This window comes from Crinia signifera, chromosome 6 (assembly GCF_055691185.1).
Source record: "Crinia signifera chromosome 6, ASM5569118v1, whole genome shotgun sequence".
Classification (NCBI taxonomy): domain Eukaryota; kingdom Metazoa; phylum Chordata; class Amphibia; order Anura; family Myobatrachidae; genus Crinia; species Crinia signifera.
In genome coordinates this window covers 200,668,297-200,691,089 of record NC_139222.1, presented here as the reverse complement: position 1 = coordinate 200,691,089, position 22,793 = coordinate 200,668,297, and the positions used below count along the sequence as shown (strand labels likewise).

Here is a 22,793-nt window from a genome sequence, read left to right as displayed (position 1 = left end):
ACCTCAGTTGCACCCCCAAGCCCAACCCCCCCCCCCCCCCCAAAAAAAAATTCTGCAGTGCACACTTTCGACAGCTGATCCCTCTCCTCATACAGGTCATTCTGCCCAATTCAAGAAATCAAGGCCTTTTACTCTTGACCCATACCTCTTACACATACAATAGCAAAGACCACTTTAGGGGCTGTGAAAACTGTGGTGGCTGTCACCTTCTGGGTAAGGTGCAACTCCCTCCCCTGCCTGCTAATCCAGGCCAAGCACACTGAGCTGGGCCTAATTGAGGGGTGCAGCAGATACATCCAGTGGGCAAGCCATGAAAACACAAAAATGGTTAATGAATGCAGAGCCAGCCATACGCTTAATCAAATTAATGAAATGTCTAAGGCAGGGGTTCCCAAACTGTGTGCCGTGGCACCCTGGGGTGCCTTGGGGATCGTCCTGGGGTGCCAGTGGGAACAGCAGACTGGAATTATATACTGCGATAGGAACTGGTAGCCAGTGGCAACAGATGACTTGAGTTATATACTGCAATAGGTACTGGTAGCCAGTGGCAACAGCAGACTGGAATTATATACTGCGATAGATACTGGTAGCCAGTGGCAACAGCAGACTGGAATTATACAGTATACTGGGATAGGTACTGTAGCCAGTGGCAACAGCAGACTGGAATTATATACTGCGATAGGTACTGTAGCCAGTGGCAATTGATGACTGGAATTATATACTCCAATAGGTACTAGTAGCCAGTGGCAACAGCAGACTAGAATTATATACTGAGATAGGTACTGGTAGGCAGTGGCAACAGCAGACTGGAATTATATACTGCGATAGGTACTGGTAGGCAGTGGCAACAGCAGGCTGGAATTATAGACTGCGATAGGTACTGGTAGGCAGTGGCAACAGCAGACTGGAATTATATACTGCGATAGGTACTGATAGCCAGTGGCAACAGCACACTGGAATCATATACTGCGATAGGTACTGGTAGCCAGTGGCAACAGCAGACTGGATTATATACTGCAATAGGTATTGGTAGCGAGTGGCAACAGCAGACTGGATTATATACTGCGATAGTTACTGGTAGCCAGTGGCAACAGCAGACTGGAATTATATACTGCAATAGGTACTGGTAGCCAATGGCAACAGATGACTGGAGTTATATACTGCGATAGGTACTGGTAGCCAGTGGCAACAGCAGACTGGAATTATATACTGCGATAGATACTGGTAGCCAGTGGCAACAGCAGACTGGAATTATACACTATACCATACCCTCCAACATGACCCATCCCATTAGGTACAAAATGCTCTGTTCCTGGACTTCCCTGCCAGTGGCAGTTACAGATGTGAGCCTACAGCACAGTCCAATATTCAAAGAGGGGGGGGGGGTCACATCAACTCTCAGTGATGTTTGGGATGGCAGCTGGTGTGGCTCCCCTTTTTGAATATTGGACTGTGCTGCAGGCTCACATCTGTAACTGCCACTGGCAGGGAAGTCCAGGAACAGAGCATTTTGTACCTAATGGAATGGGTCATGTTGGAGGGTATGCTATACTGGGATAGGTACTGTAGCCAGTGGCAACGGCAGACTGGAATTATATACTGCGATAGGTACTGGTAGCCAGTGGCAACTGATGACTGGAATTATATACTCTAATAGGTACTAGCAGCCAGTGGGAACAGCAGACTGGAATTATACAGTATACTGTGATAGGTACTGGTAGCCAGTGGCAACAGCAGACTAGAATTATATACTGCGATAGGTACTGGTAGGCAGTGGCAACAGCAGGCTGGAATTATAGACTGCGATAGGTATTGGTAGCCAGTGGCAACAGCAGGCTGGAATTATAGACTGCGACAGGTACTGGTAGCCAGTGGCAACAGCAGACTGAATTTATGTACTGCAAAAGGTACTGGTAGCCACAGTGGCAACAGCAGACTAAATTATATACTATGATAGGTACTGGTAGCCAGTGGCAACAGCAGACTGGAATTATATACTGCGATAGGTAATGGTTGGAAGAGCACCAGCAGACTGGAATTATATACTGAAGTAGGTAGGTACTGGTAGGCAGGGCCCCAGCAGACTAGAATTAAATATATATGTAGGAAGTAGTGGTACTGGTAGGCACTGGCTAGGCACCAGCAGACTGGAATTTATTACAGCAGTAGGTACTGGCAGCCACTAGGCAGTGCAGGCACTAGCAGCACCAGTGGACTATACAGCAGAGGCAAGTCCCAGCACAAAGGCGGAGAGACAGTACCCAGCAGAAGGACACAGTCGTCCTTGCAATGGTGATGATCCCACTGAGCAGAGGGGAGACACAGTACACAGCAGCACATGAGGCCCCAGCAGAGACAGTACGCAGCAGCACACCCTTTCCCACCCTGCTCCTAGACTGGAGTGAAGATGGCGGCGTGGGAGGCGCAATTTAAGGGGTTCTGGATCTTGCGAGAATCTGATGCCGGACGATGATGTTTTGCCCGCGCGCCCGGGTCCGAGTCAGGTGGAAAGCTCCGAGCGCAGCACAGTTCCGGTCTCGGATTGCTACCATTCGTGCCGGCTCAGATCTGAGAAATCCAAGTCCGCATATCTCTACTATTTAGTAGTCTCTTGTTAAGGTCACCTAATAACCACACTACTCCTGCACAGACTAATAGGGCATTCTCTCTAAAAGACATAATTTCCGTATGAAGTTCACTGGTACTAAGATGCTACTAGGACTTGATGCAGGTACAAAGCAGCATGGGTGGATTTGGGGGGGGGGGGGGCAGCCTCAGTCCTGACTGACTCTGCCCAGGCTTCGGTGACTCTCTTTTCCCCAACCCCCCACCACCGCCCATGTTGCCCACGGCTCTCCCTACAGGAAGATTCAAGATGGCGCCGCAATGGCTGCCTAGGAACTGTGCACTCAGCCATATGTATTCCGTGTCTTCTTTATGATAACTGTTCTGTCTCTGTTACAACTGTGCTGTCTTTGCTCATACTGTTACCTCATACTGTGCTCATACTGTTACCCACCTGTCTGCTGCAATTACCAGTGGCGCCGCTGAGGGCTGCCTAGGCGTTGTGCAGCTCGGCGGGTATGTGTGCCCTGTGTGATAAACTGTACTGTCCCTGCTCATATTGTCACCGACCTCGCTGCTGCAGCGACCAGTGGCGCTGCTGATGGCTGCCTAGGCGCTGGGCAGCTCGGCGGGTGTATGTTCCTGTGTGATAACTGTACTGCTCCAGCTCGGCAGGCATGTGCCCCAGTATGTAATTTCTTAATGTAACGTATGTAATGTCCTCCCCCCCCCCCTTCATCCCTGCTTGATGCTTAACTGTAATCTGCAAAAAAATTCCTAGTGTGCGCTAGCATACATGGCCAATAAAGTTGATTATATTCTATTCTATTATAGAGAAAATGGTAGGAGGGGGCCCTTTCAATATTTTACTATGGGGCCCTCAAACTTCTAGTTACGCCCCTGCCGCCGGGCATGTAGTGCCACTCGCGGTAACAGGGTGTGGGACTGCTGCCACCGGGAAAAACTGTAAGCACTGACAGCCAGGGGCTGCCTGGCTGTATTCAGAGCACTGCACGTCCCAGCTATTTGAAATCTCGCACTGCAGCCTACTGGGTCTGGCAGCCAGGAGCCTCCACTGCCACTCCTGAGACCCCGCAGACGGGAGCGCAAGATTTCATATAGCCGGGACATGCAGCACTGTGAATACAGCCAGGCAGCCCCCGGCTCTCTGCCCAGCTGTCAGTGGTTACAGTTCTTCCCGGCGGCAGCTGTCCCCTTGTAACCGAGGGTATATGTGCATTTATTCCCACATGGCAATGATCATGTAATCCCACATGGCAATGAGCATGGAACCCCTGGCAATGAGCATGGAACCCCTGGCAACAAGCATGTAAGTAAGCAGCACTTATGTAGCATATTTTGTAATAGGCATTACGGTGTTTGGCATAATATGTAATGGACATTATGGTGTGTGGCTTAACGTGTAATGGGCATTACGGTGTAAATTTTTGCCACCCAATGTCCGTTTATGGAATTTATTGTGAATTTTGGCTTAATCTGTGTGGCATGGTAATTTTGGCTCATTCCGTGTGGCATTATGTGAATTTTGGCTCAATCCATGAGGCATTATGTGAATTTTGGCTCAATCCATGTGGCAATATGTAAATTTTGGCTCATTCCATTTGGAATCATGTGTAAGGAGCAAGTATAATAGGGTCTACTATTTTGATGCATAATGTGTAGAAGTGGTATATGGTGTGGTACACTACCCCCTTCTGAGTGGCCACACCCTCACTTTTGACCCCAAGGTGGGCTTGTGTACTTTAAATGCCATGGCCTATTTGTAATCCTCTATCTGCTCTCCTCCTATCCCTCTCCACTCTGTGAGCGAACACACTAGCATGACTAACACCCACCTTGCCCCTCCCCATCCCCTATCATGATGCCCCCCCTGCCATTTTCTCTTGGATCCGCCCCTGCAAAGCAGATAGCATAGAACTAGTTGAACAAGGATCTAGACATAGAGCCTTGACAATGGCTTGGGGGCTTATCATACATTTGCACTAATATATGTATGTAAACAATACTGTATCTCTGAATTGTATTATCATTACTTTGAGGATTTGAATGCCCTGGAATCCCAATACTTTTTCTAATTTATTAATATTGCACCCGTCATCTCAGTAAAATTATACTGCCAATACCCATCCCAAGCTCACAGTGGCCATATTGGCAAGCATGTTACGGTGGCTTGTGCGCCAGTATGGATTGAGGCATTTTTCTGCCATTGCCCACTGCTTCTCGCCCAGAAGCTATGACCTCAGTGATACTGCAGCACATATGATCAGATGACTTTTCAAACTGCTCCTGATGACAACATCAAGTCCAACTTATTTAATTAGAGCTCTCTGTGCATGGAACACTTGGTCATTGTAAGGTGTATCTTAGAGTTTCATGTATCCAGAATGTTCCCAAAAGTCTGATTCCTGATACTTATTACTCCTATATTTCACTTTCAAACTTGTCCTTTGTTCTACCTTCCTTATGTCCCATGCTACCATGTACTGAAAATTTGCCTTGCCTTTTAACTATGATTACACCCAGTGGAATCCAGTATTGTGCTGACAGGTATGATTTATATTGTGACATGTGCCCTCCATTTCATCATTGTGGGAGCATGCCACTTAACCCAGCCTATCCCTGCACTGTGGCCATATTGGGGTGGGGTTTAGGGGCCAGTGTGAGGGCCATATTGGAGACCCCTCCTTGCTTTCCTCAGCCCACCCTGGCTGCCTGATCCTGCAGCCTTAACCTAGCCCTCCCTCTAGTGCATAACCACAAGCCTAGTACTTACCGTGAGATCTGTTTGTGTCCAATGGGATTCCGCTGTTCTTCCTACTGTATGTACATACAAATGCACACATACACACAGTGATGCATCTATATATATATATATATAGTTACACATTTTCATTTATAATTGTGGAATCTTGTGGTATATATATTTATCCAGTTGCACTTTGGACCTGATTATCTTCCCATACTACTTATAATCAGATATATTTTGGGAAATATATCTCTTTGGACAACTTTTACTCATCCACCAGATAGCCTTGCTGTCTATTTGGCACAAAAAGTACTGTATGTGTTGACAGCATAAGCAATTTTGGAAGAAGCTATATATCCACTGAACTTATGCAATGAGTTTTTAGATATGATAGACTATATGCCAAATTGTAAGTGATCCCCAGCTCCCCCTTCAGATGTCTATTCATTACAGGGGGGTCCGGTAGCTCCTGATAATTAATCAAAATCATTTTGTATGGGTGGGAATGAATGAACTTGGGTTGGCACATGTGTGACTTCCGGAAGAGGGAGTCGAACAGGGGCGGAGGGATCTGATAGGTTCCCTCTTCACAACTTGGGACCCATTGTCAAGGAATCAGTGCCATCTGAGGATTTGAAGCTTTGAAAATTTAGTATTTTCAGAGCTTGACACTTTGGAATAATGAATAGACCTCTGCATAAGATATACTGTATATCACAACTATACGGATTTGACAGTACCACATTTACCAGTACAGTTCAAAACTAGGGTGTTAAGAGATTCCCAGACAGTGGCCCGCCCTCTGACAGCCCTCCCATTTACGCGCCCCATGACCCATCTTATCATGTTTTGTTTACTTTTGCTTCTTCTATTCTTGAATTTTTACACCTTAATGCCACTTGCATGTTATGTTACACACTATAATGCCCATTACCCATTATGCCACACACCATGATGCCAATTCCACATTATGCCACACACAGTGATGCTCATTACACATTATGCCACATAAGTACCTACATGTTAATTTCTAGGGGTTTCTTGCTCAATGCCAAGGCTTTCACGCTCGATGCCATGGGGGATTACATGCTCATTGCTATGGGGGAGTAAAATGCTCATTGCCACTGGGAGTGAAATGCTTATTGCCAGGGGGGAGTGAAATGCTCATTGCCACGGGGGAGTTTAAGAATGGTAAAAGCGGCAGGCAGCCGGGCAGAGAGTGTTGCGCAGCCCGGCTGTATCAGAGCAGGTCCGAGCTATTACTGGACCGCGAGTTTTGATTGGCTCGCGAGACGGCGCAAGATTTGAAATTGCCGCGGACCTGCTCGTTGGTGCAGCTGCCGGACACTGTTTTTTCCTGGACATTGTATACTCTGCTAACGACACCTATCTGGACTCCAGACACCGGGCTTAATTGCCGGACTGTCTGGAGTAATCCCGGATAGGTGGTAACCCTATTCAATACCTCCAGTATTGCAATTTACAAGTTGACACCTCTTAATTATAAAATCCATTATACAAGTAAAATAAAAACTTTCCTAACTAATTAACCCCTAAAAGACCTGTCTGCAGCTTTGAAAATCTGTGCAGGTATGAACAGAGGAATGTTTGTTTTTAGAGATGTTAATGCAAGTGTGTTAAAAATGAATAGACAAAAGTCTTCCTTCAGTGGAGCATCACCCTCATGGGAAAATACATTCCACAAGACATGAGTGGAATTTTCAGTTCTCTTAGCATGTTGGTGCTGCTTAACATACTGGCTTTAAGTGTACAAGGGAACTAAATATATCAAATTACATATTGCAGAGTTATCTTATTTCTGTGTTTATGTTAAATGTAAGTTATCTCTCTATTATATGTCACTATGAGCAGATGTATTAAGCCTTAACACGAGATAAATGCAAGGGTTATAAAGAGAGCTAAACGTCCAGCCAATCAGCTCCTTACTGACTTTTTTCAAACACAGCCTATAACATGGCAGTTAGCAGGTGATTGGCTGGATATTTATCTCTCTTTATCACCCTTGCATGTATCTCTTGTTAAGGCTTAATACATCTGCCCCTATGCATTATAATCATTTTCATAAACATATATATAGTTTCTAAATCATTTATAGACAGAAGATAGATGGCTATTAAATGTATGACCACTATTATATGACAAGATTTAAAACTTATTACCTAAATTGTACTAACCTGTTCCCTCCTAACCATTACTTTAAGCATTGCCCCAGGAATTTCTCCAGGAAGCCAGTTCACCAAGGGTTCCTATGGTCTTGTAATATGGAACCAGCATATCTATTTAACAGCAGTTTAAAATTGTTGATTTTTTTAATATTGCAGCTTTTGATTGGTCTCATTGCTCGGAACCAACCCACCCTGTCACGGCAGAAGGGCTGGATGGAGTCGTGTGGTGCACAGAAGCTGGAGACGGACCAGGGCGAGTAGGATTGAAACGTGCAGGTTTAATAACTGATTTCATAAATAATAAGTTCACTTAAATACTTCTTTAAGTGGCAAAAGAATAAATCAATAAGTCCAGCACAATATACTGCCAGTGGTAATTCTGGAACCAGTCTTTAGGTGAGCCAGAGTACATAGAAGAAGATGCAGGAAGAGGTTGATTTGGTGAGGGAAGAAATGGATCCGGAAGACTGGAAGAGGATGGAATGGATGGATGATGAAGAAAGGGAATTCTGGAACAAGCAGGGACCAGCACTAGATAGCGCTTGCAGCATTGGTGTCAGGAGAAAACCTTCCTTGGATAAGGTGCAGGGAGCAAGGCACCAGAGTCAGGAGAGAGAACCAGGATCCAGGAGTCAGCTCGGAGTTGTGAACGACTCAGAAGACTCATTGCACTGACACGGATCAGCCTGGGCAGCTCCACTAAATCCCCAGGGAGTGGCTGCCATTGGCTGTCCGTGCAGGATGAGGAGGAACTCTCTACTCTGGCCCAATCCGCTACCTGCCCTTACTCAAGATGGCGCCGCCGGCCTCCCGGCGCCGCAATCGTCAAGGACGCTGCTACCTGATGTTCCGTCGCTGCCGCCTCTACCCAGCGCTGCCCCCACCTGCCCACCTCAGAGTGGAGCCTGCACACGCTAGCCGGCGGCGGGCGCGGACGGGTGAGTACTGTACCCGCCGCGCTCCGTCGCGGCTGCGTGTGACAGTACCCCCCCTTTTCAGGGTGGCCCCAGGACGCCTATGGGCCTTGTGAGGATTTCGCTGCAGAAATTGCTTAATCAGCTTTGGAGCATGCAAATCAACGGAGTCCACCCAAGAGTTCTCTTCAGGACCAAAACCGACCCACTCCACCAGATACTGAGTACGAGCATTGCGGTGACGAGAGTCTATGATACGTCTTACCTCGAATTCGATCCCACTCTCGGAGTTAATCTTGGGTGGTTTGGGAACCTTCTTCTGATAAGAGTTCAATCTTAAAGGCTTGAGGAGGGACACATGAAAGGAATTCGAGATCCTTAGGGAAGGAGGAAGTTGAAGTCTATAAGCGACTGGATTAATGACTTGGGTGATAGCATATGGCCCAATGTACCGGGGAGCCAGTTTCATAGAAGGCAGACGGAGGCGTATATGACGGGTAGATAGCCATACCCGATCCCCGAGTTTTAATCTGGGCGCTGCTCTTCTTTTCCTGTCCGCCATTCTCTTGTATCGAGCAGAAGATTTAAGGAGAGCGGTGTGGACATCCGACCAAATCTTCGCAAAGCGTTGGAGGGAAGTGGTCGCTGCAGGAACTTCAGAAGAGGGTAATTCTGAGAAGTCTGGAGATCGTGGATGTTTACCAAATACGGTAAAGAAGGGCGTGGTTCCGGAGGAAGAGTGATAGGAGTTGTTATGCATAAATTCTGCCCACGGGAGGAGATCTACCCAGTCATCTTGAGAGGACGAGATGAACAATCGAATAAAGGCCTCCAAGTCCTGATTCACCCGTTCCGTCTGGCCGTTGGTCTGGGGATGAAAGGCAGTAGAAAACTTGAGATTAACCTTTACCGTGGCACAGAGAGCTCTCCAGAATTTCGCCACGAACTGTACTCCGCGATCAGACACAATTTCTTTGGGCAGACCATGTAATTTAAAAATGGTGGAAATGAATAGCTGAGCCAGTACTGGAGCAGAGGGAAGACCTTTTAGTGGGACGAAATGGACCATTTTTGAGAATCGGTCAACCACTACCCAGATTGCTGTATGACCTTTGGAAGGAGGTAACTCGCAAATGAAGTCCATAGATAGATGAGTCCAGGGTTCTGTGGGAATGGCCAGAGGACGGAGAGGACCAACAGGAGTTGTTCTGGGCACCTTATGCTGAGCACATTTTACACAAGACGCGATGAAGTTGGTGACGTCGTGACGAATGGTTGGCCACCAATAAGAACGTGACAGGAACATCAAGGTCTTCTGTATTCCTGCGTGACCTGCGAAACGGGAGGAATGTGCCCATGATAATATTTTTTTTCGCAGTTCGAGAGGCACAAACGTCTTGCCTGGAGGAGGAATTGGCTGTACGGACACTTGAGCAAAAACCACTGGATCAAGGATTGGACGAGGAAGAATCTCTATATCAGAAGTCGTTTCAAAGGAACGGGATAGGGCGTCAGCTTTAATATTAGTGGTGCCAGGTCGAAATTTAATTTGAAAATTAAAACGTTCGAAAAACATAGCCCATCGGGCTTGACGAGCAGTGAGGCATTGAACTTGTTTGAGAAAGGACAAATTCTTGTGATCTGAATACACGGTGATCTTATGCCGCGCACCCTCCAGAAGGTATCGCCACTCCTCTAACGCAGTTTTGACAGCAAGTAACTCTTGTTCCCCAATGGGGTAATTCTTCTCTGCCGGAAGGAATTTTTTGGAGAGGAAAGCACAAGGATGTAATTCTTGATCCTCTCCTTTTTGTGACAAGATGGCCCCAATACCTTCCGAGGATGCGTCCACCTCGAGGATGAAGGGCTTGTCGAGATCTGGTTGGAGGAGAATGGGTGCCGTCATAAACGCCCTCTTTAACTGTTGGAAGGCTGAGAATGCTTCTGGCGGCCATTGACTTGGATCAACTCCTTTGTGGGTAAGAGCTGTGAGGGGAGCAGCGATGGTAGAGAAGTTCCGGATGAATCGCCGGTAATAATTTGAGAATCCTAAAAATCTCTGAATTCCCTTGAGTGTCGTGGGAGGTGCCCAGTCTTGGATCGCTCTCACCTTCTCTGGATCCATCTCGATACCAGTAGCAGAGAGAATGTGGCCTAAGAATGGAATGGAGGTGACTTCAAAAACGCATTTTTCCAACTTACAGAATAGTTGATTTTGACGAAGACGTCGTAGCACCTCGGACACGGTCTGTCTGTGATGTTGAAGATTGGAGGAGAAGATGAGTATATCGTCTAGATAGACTACAATGGAATGGTACAGCAAGTCCCGGAAGATATCATTCAGGAACTGTTGGAAGACGGCAGGGGCGTTGCAAAGGCCGAAGGGCATCACCAGATATTCATAGTGACCGTCTCTTGTATTAAAAGCCGTCTTCCACTCGTCACCGGAACGGATTCGTATCAAGTTGTAGGCCCCTCGTAGGTCCAATTTGGTGAAGACAGTCGCTCCTCTGATCTTATCAAACAGTTCTGTGATAAGGGGTAAGGGATAGCGATTCTTTATAGTGATGTCGTTCAGACCTCTATAGTCGATACAAGGCCGAAGACCGCCATCTTTCTTTTTCACAAAGAAAAACCCAGCCCCGGCCGGAGAGGTAGAAGGTCGGATGAACCCCTTGTTTAAGTTCTCTTGGATGTACAAGGACATGGCCTCAGTCTCGGGTAGCGACAGAGGATAGATGCGGCCACGAGGAGGAAATTTCCCAGCCATCAATTCTATTGGGCAGTCCCAAGGCCGGTGGGGAGGTAAAGTGTCAGCACCTCCTTTACTGAAGACATCTGTAAATGGACGATACGGTACGGGTATAGACAAGGGTGGAGCTGAAGAAGATGAAGAGCAGTTATCCTCACATTGTGGATGGGTCTGGTAGACCGGAAGGACCTGAGGAATGCAAGTAGACTGGCAGACTGTTCCCCAGGCCTTGATCTCCATAGTGGTCCAATCAATTTGTGGATTATGTTTGGAGAGCCAGGGAAGACCCAGGACCATTTGATGAGAAGATTGTGGAAGAATGAAGAATTGAATGGTCTCTTGATGTAAGGCTCCGATGAGCAACTTCAGCGGAATGGTTTGATGAGTGATTTGTCCACTCCGAATTCGACTCCCATCCACAGCCGTGAGGACCAGCGAATGATCCAGAGGTTGCACAGGCAGGGCATGCTGATTGACAAAAGAAGAAGAAAGGAAGTTCCCCGCTGCTCCAGAATCCAATAAGGCCTGAAGTCTTCTCTCGCCTTGGGGACACACAAGAGTCACTGGAATAGTAGAGTCAGTAGAAGAGGGAGATGAAAACAATACTCCTAATCGGACCTCCCTCGGGGGGATTAGGAGCGGTCGTTTCCCGGCCGCAGTGGGCAGGCAGCCAATAGGTGAGCAGATGAGCCACAGTACATACACAAATTCTCTCGCCTTCTTCGGAACTTCTCCTCGAGGGACAGGCGGGAACGATTGATTTGCATGGGTTCATCAGCTGGTGCAGCAGGCGAAGGAATTGCCTTGGGACCCGGAGCAACATTGGGAGAGAAACGAGGACGAAGGCGATCAGAACGATTCCTCTCAAGTTGGCGTTCTTGGAGTCGCAGGTCGACTTTGGTACATAGGGAGATGAGTTCTGCCAGGGTGGAAGGAGGATCGCGAGTTGCTAACTCGTCTTTGATGCGCCCAGCCAGACCGTTCCAGAAGGCAGATACGAGAGCCTCTTCGTTCCATCGAAGTTCGGACGCCAGGGTTTGGAACTGTACGACATATTGTCCCACAGGGCGACTGCCTTGACGAATCCTCAGGATCTCCGTGGCTGCAGAGGACACTCTGCCGGGCTCGTCGAATATACGACGGAAGGAGGCCACAAACTCTTCATAATTATTGAGAAGAGGGTCCGCACGCTCCCAGAGGGGGGACACCCACTCCAGGGCTGGACCAGCCAGTAGGGATACGATGTAGGCCACCCGGGTTTTGGGCGAAGGGAAATTGGAAGGCTGGAGGGTAAAATGCACGTCACATTGATTTAGGAATCCTCGACATCCTCTCGGAGACCCGTCATATTTACTGGGTGTCGACAGCTGTAGATGGTGAGGAACAGATGGACTCGCAGGAGCAGGAGGGGCAGAGACTCCAGCAGTGGGTGCGGCCGAAGCTGAGGGAGCCGCCTGAGGTGGTGACAAGGACTGGAGGAAGTGAGCCACTTGACGCTGGGTGGTTTCTACTTGTTCCAGGCGAGCCATGATGCCTTGAAGAACATCCGTCATGGAAGCCTGTGCTTCACCCGATTCCATCGGGTCAGTGCAAACTGTCACGGCAGAAGGGCTGGATGGAGTCGTGTGGTGCACAGAAGCTGGAGACGGACCAGGGCGAGTAGGATTGAAACGTGCAGGTTTAATAACTGATTTCATAAATAATAAGTTCACTTAAATACTTCTTTAAGTGGCAAAAGAATAAATCAATAAGTCCAGCACAATATACTGCCAGTGGTAATTCTGGAACCAGTCTTTAGGTGAGCCAGAGTACATAGAAGAAGATGCAGGAAGAGGTTGATTTGGTGAGGGAAGAAATGGATCCGGAAGACTGGAAGAGGATGGAATGGATGGATGATGAAGAAAGGGAATTCTGGAACAAGCAGGGACCAGCACTAGATAGCGCTTGCAGCATTGGTGTCAGGAGAAAACCTTCCTTGGATAAGGTGCAGGGAGCAAGGCACCAGAGTCAGGAGAGAGAACCAGGATCCAGGAGTCAGCTCGGAGTTGTGAACGACTCAGAAGACTCATTGCACTGACACGGATCAGCCTGGGCAGCTCCACTAAATCCCCAGGGAGTGGCTGCCATTGGCTGTCCGTGCAGGATGAGGAGGAACTCTCTACTCTGGCCCAATCCGCTACCTGCCCTTACTCAAGATGGCGCCGCCGGCCTCCCGGCGCCGCAATCGTCAAGGACGCTGCTACCTGATGTTCCGTCGCTGCCGCCTCTACCCAGCGCTGCCCCCACCTGCCCACCTCAGAGTGGAGCCTGCACACGCTAGCCGGCGGCGGGCGCGGACGGGTGAGTACTGTACCCGCCGCGCTCCGTCGCGGCTGCGTGTGACACACCCCCCATACGCAGTGTAAGACAGCCAACAGCTTTTCTGAAACAATCATAAATAATGTTGAAGATAAATTGTGGGATGTAATACAGCCCGAATTTGCTAGAGGTGCGAGATGTTGGCCAAACTTAAAAGTTTTCTTAAAGCGGCAATCATTTACAAGGCATGGTTTTGCCTTGCAACTGATTGCCACTTAAAAGAAAATGCTCGATGACCGCTCATTCAGCCACCATTCCACCCCTCCAGCGGACTCAGACTGTAGTACATCACGCTGGAAGAGTCAAGTGTCCATAGTACACAAAGAAATTCAGTATCACTTCAAAATAACTTACTTTAAGCAGGAATAACACCTTAAACATTTAAATTATTTTTTGAAGGAGTTTCAATGAACGGACCAATTGGAGATGTGTTTTTGTTGCTGAGATTTTATTAAAAAAAAAAAGATTCATGCAAATCAGTAGCTATAGGAAAGTATATCTAAGAAAATACACATATATATATATATATATATATATATATTCAAGCCCACATGCCGTACAATACGTCTATTCAATGAAGCTTCCATTTAAAATTTAAACTCACTCACACTCAGTCCAAAGCTCTTCAATCAGTACAGGAACTGTCCTGAGTTTCTTGAATCGGTTAACCAACAGGGGAAAGTTGTGTTATTTTACAGTGATGTTAAACTAAGTCTGCAGAAAAATGAATAGACAAAAGTGTTCATTCAGTGGCATGGCATCCTCCCGGGACATCAGACATGACGGGAATTTTCAAACTGTTTAGAATGTTATTGCTGCTCACAATCTGTTTTACTTTGCAACAGAATGAGATGGGCTGACTAACCAGCAATGTTGTCCCTATGAGTAGACACTATTAGTAATCATTTTCAAGTTTCGACTGCATTGTGTGTCCTGAAGACACCTGCAAACTGTTTAGAAAGTACTGAACATTATTTGTATACATAGAACTTATTAAGTTCTCCTCATGTTTAAATATAATTGTTTACTGTAAAGAAAAACTGAATCTCTACTATGTATACAGGAGGAATAATGATTTGGAAGTGAATATAATGTTGTGTGTGTGTGTGTGTGTGTGTGTGTGTGTGTGTGTGTGTGTGTGTGTGTGTGTGTTTTTACAAATGCAATAGAACACTACTCATAACTACTCAATACTCCTAAACACTCATTACAATATAGTATGAATACAAATTGCATCAAAATAAAATAAATGCATTGGTTAGTGCACAAGTTGCCTTGCTAACAAATAGTGTACAGAGCTTAGAGTAGTCTATGTACTGTAGTTTGAGGTAAGTCAATAATCAAATAATCTTGTAGCCGCTTACCGGTGAAAACAGCCAGAAGCACCACACATAGAATCAGTGCTACAAACACCTTCATTTTGGTCTCTCGTCTGCTTGCTGTTCCAGTACTGAACACCACGTATGAAGAAACAGATCTCTTAAAGGATCGACGTCAGCAAAAACAGATATCTCCCCCTTCTTCCTGAAGGATTTTTATGGTCTGCAGCAGGTTGGTATAGACACTATGATGCGATCATTCCAAGAATTTATGTTAATTCCCCCAACCAATGAGAAGGCGCAAGGAGAAGAAAATATGGTGAATGGTAGCATCAGTTAATGCTACACTGTAAAGACACTCAGCTTTTCCACTCCAATAAGTAATAATGTAGGATTTAAAAAAAAAATAGTTATTAGTATACAAGGACAATTTTCAAATAAATGTCCCCATGTCCAGTGTTCTGATGATCACTGGAACATCACAGTCAAACAATGGAGGGTAATGCTGAAAGCACAAATATCATTCCAATCATGAGAGCTGTATTATTTTTTGTTATATATGGCACCAACAAGAGGTTTATTTTCCACAAGACAACGTAGGTGCCTGCCCAGAGCCCAGCAGGTCCCAAGGGGCCACATACAGATATTCTGCTCACCCAAAATGTTCCCAGAGGAGCATTGCGTGACTACCGAGTGACAATATGACATTACATGGACCTGCCCATACTCCCAAAGTCCCTTTATATTCTTTGATACGATTAAAAATATTTAAAATTTAAAGTGGGGAGTCAGTTTACTGAATATGTGACACAGGTTTTAAGCCTAGTTCCAAAAGACCTCAAGCCTGATTCAGATCTATGCCGATGTTTATGCAGCTGAACGTTTATCGGTAGACTGTGCATGTGCCAAATTACTCTATAGATGCCACCTGCAATCAGAAGCAAAAATATAGTGCTATGGGTTGTTGGAGGGAGGAGAGCCCCTAAATGGTATCTTGCCTAGGACCCCATGAGGTTTAAATCCACCTCTGGCGTCAACAGAAAGGGGAAGAAAAAGACAGAAAGAAACATGATTTATAGATACTATTCTGCCTATGGCCTGCTTGCTTCAGAGGCACTAGAAAGAGTATGTGGCATATGTGGAGGCTTCCTTGGTCAATATACTGCCAGTCACGCCCGAGTGTGCAGTGTTTGGTATTCTTTCTGCTCATCCCCATATAATCCTTTGTGGAAGACGGTTGTTAGAGCTGACTCACAAGGCTATTCTGCACAAGGAATCATCATACTTCTCCTGCTCTATGTCTTTTTAAGGCCAAACTGTTTATCTTTTTCGGTTGAACTGGGTAGAACTGGTTCTTGATAAGGAAACCAAAGTAGCACACTTTTGGAATGTGGGAGAACTACTCTGGCACCATATTTAACAGGTCCCGAATTTACAGGAGGTGCGGGAAAAGCCACTGACATCTCCATCATCATGGGTGACTTCAACATTGCTATTGATAGCCCAAAATCTGCTACTCATGCCTCCAAACTACTCTCTCTAACCTCCTCTCTCATGCTCTCCCAATGGACTGACTCCTCTACTCATCGGGAGGGCAACTGCCTTGATCTTATATTCACTAAGCTGTGCTCAGTGTCTGAATTCACCATTACTACTTTCCCTCTCTCAGATCACAACCTTATCACCTGCATGCTCTCTTCTATTACTTCAAACTCTAAAACACTGAAACTGCCAAACAAACATATTTCCAAACTCTCATTTCTGCTCAAGCTTCAAACCCAAAACTTATTTTTAATCCATATAAATCACTTCTCAACCCTCCCAAACCCAAGGCACCAGCCACTATCCATGCACAAGATCTTGCTTCCTACTTCAGGGATAAGATTGACAAGATCAGAGATGAATTGGTATGCTCCAACACAAAAGTTGGTGATCTACTCAATTCCCTACCTGAGCCCTCTGTCGCATTTATTTCATTTGATCCCACGAATGAAGATGAAGTATCTGCACTTTTCTCTTCCTCCCACTCTACTACCTCTCCTCTTGCCCCTATACCCTCACAAATAAGTAAATCTCTGTAAATCTCTGTATCCTGTGCTCATCCCAATCTTAACTAAAACTGTAACCTTTCTTTCTCTACTGGTAGCTTTCCTTCATTGTTCAAACACGCGGTTATTACTCCGATTCTAAAAAAAAAAAACAGAATTCTGACCCAAGCTCTCTCTCAAGCTACCTTCCCATCTCTCAACTTCCATGCACCTCCAAACTACTTGAAAGACTTGCCTACACTCGCCTCCCACACTTTCTTAACTCGCACAACTTATTGGACCTGCTTCAGACAGGCTTTAGTTCCCAACACTCCACAGAGACAGCACTGACAAAAGTTGTGAATGATCTGGTCACTGTTAAGTCTAAAGGCCACTATTCACTACTAATTCTTCTATATCTCTCTGCTGCTTTGACACTGTTAACCACACACTTCTCATACAAACACTAAAATCCCTAGGTCTTAAAGACACAGCCCTCTCTTGGTTCTCATCCTACCTAGTTAACCTATCTAAGTGTTCGTTTCTCTGATTCTACCTCCTCTTCGCTAGATCTTTCAGTTGGAGTACCTCAGGGTTCAATTTTAGGTCCCCTGCTTTTCTCAATCTATACCTTATCTCTTGGCAAACTAATCAGCTCTGTTGGATTTCAGGATCATCTGTAGGTAGATGATACCTATCCTCCCCGGACCTGTCCCCATCTGGATTGAGCCGTGTCTCTGAATGCCTTTCTGCTGTTTCATCCTGGATGTCATCTTGCAACCTCAAACTTAATATTTAAAAAACAGAATTAATTATATTTCCAATAAATAGTAGTTACCAATCTGATATCTCCAGTGCTGTTGAGAATATGACAATCATTCCTACCTTTCAAGCTCGCTGCCTAGGTCTTATCCTTAACTCTGAACTTTCCTTTTGTTCCCCACATTCAATCAGTCTTGAAATCATGCCACATGCAGCTAAAAAACATATTAAAAATTCGTCCTTACCTTACACAAAACACTGCAAAAACTCTAATCCATGTTATCATCTCACGCATTGATTATTGCAATAGTCTCCTTATTGGCCTTCCCCAATACAGATTCTCACCACTACAGTCCATCATGAATGCAGCTGCGAGGCTAATCTTCCTAGCCAGACGTTCATCGTCTTCAAAGCTACTCTGTTAGTCACTTCATTGGTTACCTGTATTCTACCGTATTCAATACAAAATCCTTTTACTTACACACAAAGCCATAAACCAAACTACACCAACATACATCTCATCTCTTATCTCAAAATATCTCGCAACCTGACCTCTACGCTCCTCACAAGTTCTGCGTCTCTCATCCACACTCATTACTCGCTCCCATTCCCAATTGAAGGACATTCTTCGGGCTGCACCCACTCTGTGGAATGCCTTCCCAAGCACAATAAGACTCTCCTCCAGTCTCCAAACCTATAAGCGTTTCCTGAAAACTCACCTCTTCAGGCAAGCTTATCAAATTCCAGAACCAGCCACTTAACCTTCATATACCATTCCTATCTAATCACATCCCCACTATACAGTCCACACATATCCACTCTTTTCTTCAAATTTTCCATCCTTCCATGGCCACACTGCTGGGTCACCATATGTTACAGCACACCAGGAACCTTTGCATTCTTGCACTCTAAGAATATCCTTGTGTATCAATGCCTATTTCTCTACAGATTGTAAGCTTGCATGCAGGGCCATCATACCTTTGACTGTAAATACCCAGTTTGTTGTATCACTGTCTCCTTTGTAAAGCGCAACAGAATATGCTGCGCTATATAAGAAACTGTTAATGAATAAAAATAAATCTTAAGAAATTTACCGCAAAGGGGTAAATTTCTTAAAGTGCGAGCTCTATTGAAGATGGGATGATGCCTATAGCAACCAATCAGATTCTATTTCTTATTTATTTAGCACCTTCTGGAAGACAATAGACACTGGTTGCTATGGGCAAATTCACATCTTCACTAATATTCCAGTAAATGTATCCCTAAGACAGCCCTTGTGGCACCCCCATTTTTAAAGGAAGTCCTCTTTGGTCTTGAGTTGGACAAGATTGGCAGCAGATGACTTTACTTCTGCAGCAGCTCCCAGGTCCTGAATGTCTACTTTTTGCTCCTTTGATCTGCAGTGGAAAACAATGGGCCAACTTTTTAAATAATTTTAATTGGTCCTGGACCACCAACCCAAGGCGCCCATTCAGTGTACTGAGGCACCTGAGGGTGTCTAGGTACATAGGGGCAGATGTATTAAGCCTGGTGAAGAGATAAACTGGAGATAAAGTGGAAGGAGATAACGCACCAGCCAATCAGATCCCAACTGTCATATTTCAAACACAGCTGATTGGTTGGTGCGTTAACTCTTCCAAGTTATCTCCACTTTATCTCCAGTTTATCTCTTCTCCAGGCTTAATACATCTGCCCCATTGTTTGGAAACCACTGGTTTAGGGACAAAGGGGGTTAGTATGTTTGGTTCGCAAGGCTGCGAATTCACAGCTTTGCGAGTCCACCAAACCTCGCCTGGCGAATGAATGCCCATCCGCCCCCCTCGAAGTGTGAGTTTGCCTGCACAGGCTGCGAATGGATGTTTTGCATAAACATCTATTTGTATGCCTCGGGTAACCGCCCACATCTTTCGATGGTCGGCGATCATTGAAAGATGTGGTATGTGCATGCATATAAAAGTGACTTTTAAGTCACTTACATATGCGTGCACGCTGGCACGGATAAGGGTGGGCAGCTGACATCCGGTGATGTCAGCTGCCCGCCCCCACCACCAGCGTCACAGCCTCATGGCCATGAGAATGCCCAGCATTCTCATGGAAATGCCCATGGAACGCTGGGCGTTCCCATATGGTAATGGGGCAGCCCATCTCTGCCCCCTGCACGCCGTCATGGGTAAGCACACCCAGCGAACCGAAAAATTGCCATGGGCGCAAGCACCCTACATCTGCACATGCGCAGAAACGCACCTGCGCAGACGCCCAACATTGGTCCTCCGTGCGAATGCTCGGAGGACCGAACAAAAGTGAATAACAGTGAATAAAGTTGCAGAACTTGTGGAGTATCTGTGGAGAGGTGCATTTTGGCACCCAATGCTGGGACATAGTTTTTGGTCCCAGCGCTGGGATGAAATGTCCGATCACAGCAGTGGAAGCACTGCAACGGTTAGAGGCGTGGACCCAGCAGCAGTGAGTAGTGATGCGGTAGAAAATGCAGCACTTCTAATTTGTTGCAGTTCTGGCTGCCAATAAGAAACACTGCCCATTTTAGAATTAGTGCCATTCGTGATCCAATTGTGTCTCGTGAATTAACGACAAATAGGATATGGCCGCAGCTCGTAATTCCTGATCCTACCCCTGGCATTGCAGGGGGATGGAAACTTGATAGCATACTTTAATAGCATACTGTGGTCTGTGTCTTTATGGAAAAGTGATGTCAACTGGCTCCCACAGACCATAATTTGCACATCCAGATAACTGATGGTAGATGGATTTTGACATGATGTAAATTTGATGGCATAAAACAATACTACATCCAAGTCCTCTTTCCCACCTGTCCAAATCAGCAGGATGTCATCAATGAAACATATAATGCAATGTTGCCTTGAGGTGTTGGATGAGAAAGGATCAGCTTATTCTCCATCTGGAACATATATGCATTCGTATACGTCGCGCAGCCCAGACGTTGCAGATAATAGGCCCTATCAAAAACAAATTAATTTTGCATCAAGGTGAGGTACAGAAGACATTAATAAAATTCAATAGCCGGACCTTTGTATTCAGGACTGTTCTGTATCAAACTTTTTGTGGCCGAGAGTCCATCCTGATGTGGGATATTCATGTATAGACTCACTACATCAAGCGAGCAGAGAATAACAGGTCCAGACAGGGTACCCAGGGCATCAAGTCTCAAGATGCCCTGGGTCTTTAAGAAAGGATTTCTGTGCCTGAACAACTGGCTGGAGGTATGCGTCCAGATACTGGGATATAAAATAATATAGAGATCCCCTAGTGGAGATAATAGACCTACCTGGTGGTTCCTTGGCATTTTTATGCAGCTTCTGTATGGTATACAGGAGTGGAGTAATTGGATATTTAGTTGTTAATGAGTCCAAACATTTCTTTGTGATGATAGTACTTTCCATTGCTATCTTGAGGATGTTGTCCACCTCCAGTTTGAATTTTTGTGTTGGATCTGCATTCAGGCGTTCATACACCACTGAATCCGATAGGTGTTTGTAGATATCTGACTTGTAGAATTCTACATCCAGAATCACCACTGCACCCCCCTTGTCCGCAGATCGCACCATGATGTCATTATAGGTTTGAAGTTTTTTGAGAGCGCATTGCTGAATTTTGGTCATATTATTGCGCATCATAGTCGTTGGAGAATGCACTGGATTAGCTTGGTCAATAATCCTTGTAAGGTACTTAATTCTTGGATTACTTGATTGTGGGTCACCACTTGAAGGTGCCCATATCAGGAGTTGTTCCATAGATGTAGTGTTGCTGCAAGTTCCAAAATATTCTTTAAATCTGAGAGATCTGGCAAATTTGTAATTTTACACTTTGGTGTTAAAAGCGTCATGGTAATTCGTGGGGACAAATGACAGTCCCAAATTCAAAACAGATATCTCTTCAGGTGATAGTGTCCTTTTAGAAAGGTTGAACACTACTGGTTCTCCTGCTGCTTTGGTTTTCTTGGTTCTCTGCCACTGATGCCCTCTATGAGTTTGATGCCCATAGCTCCTATTTTGGCCCTGGTATGTACCCCTAAAGGGGGCCATTGTGCCTGAGATGAAGTAGAAGGGCATGTTTGCTCCTTATCGCTGGCAGAAGAATCACCTGCACTCAATGTTCCCCTTGAGGCACTGCCTCTACCTCTAGGCTGGTAGCGTCTGCATCCACGCTGTGCTTGAGACCTGTCCGTCAGATTATTAGCCCATTCATAGACTTTGTTCTCCAGAAAATCTGTTCACAGTAGCGACTTTATCCCATTTGAACTGTATCAGTTTCTTACGATATTTTTCCACCTGCAACTTCAGTTTGGCAGCCCAATCACCTTCTTTGTCATCCATTATCATCTGCTAGTGTCCCGCCTGAAATGTTGCAATTTTTTCTTTAGCCAAATCCATTTCTTTGGTGGCTTCCTGGATCACTAGTAGCATTAGATCGAATGATGCTTTGTTAAGGATTGCTGCCCATTTGTGGCAGAAATCAATATTGTATCTCACTATCGTTGGGGCATTCTTGATACGAAATCCCCTTGGAATTTTTTTGTCCCTGTAATAGTCCGACAAGGAAATACTGTGTAGCAAAAAATCTAATTCACGTTTTTTTAAACGAAGCAGCTGAGCGTATAGACGGTCCACGGATTCTTCACCTCCTGCTGCAGCCATACTTTGCTGTACCAAAATTTGTTCAGCATCGGAGTCTGAGAAGGACGTCTGCCCACTCTGAAAGCGATTCTTGTGAAGCCATCAGTGTCTTGTCGCTCCATTCTGATCCACACATACCAATTAACACACCCACTAGCCCATGCTTGAGGATGGGGGTGGTAAGGAAATAGGGGTCCTCAAATGCAAAAAGAGTGGATGCCTTAACCTCCCTCACCTCGGCACTAATACAATAGAGATCTGTATCTACTGCACTGATTGCCGTTACTTCTTCTGACCCAAGCTCCTTGATAAAGGTCCATGCTTTAAGGACCAAAATGTCAGGGCATAATGAAGGCTATTTAAGTGTCTCCATATGAAAGATTGACTACTGGAATTAAGGAAACACCTTTAATTTTATAACAAAGTCTCCATACTTGTTATTTTGGCGAGTGCCTTACATCCTACATCAATTGGTGTGGGAATTTGCGGAC

At 45.6% G+C, this 22,793-nt stretch overlaps 1 protein-coding gene across 1 annotated transcript in view; it reads right to left on the bottom strand.

Moving 5' to 3' along the window:
* C6H17orf67 (chromosome 6 C17orf67 homolog) overlaps positions 1 to 16,567 on the bottom strand; it is a 44,393-nt gene extending 27,826 nt beyond the window's left edge. The window contains exon 1 of the mRNA XM_083148632.1: positions 14,907 to 16,567. Coding sequence (XP_083004758.1) covers positions 14,907 to 14,961 — 55 coding nt within the window. The 5' untranslated portion in view covers positions 14,962 to 16,567. The remainder of the gene's footprint in view (positions 1 to 14,906) is intronic.
* Positions 16,568 to 22,793: the final 6,226 nt, after the last annotated feature.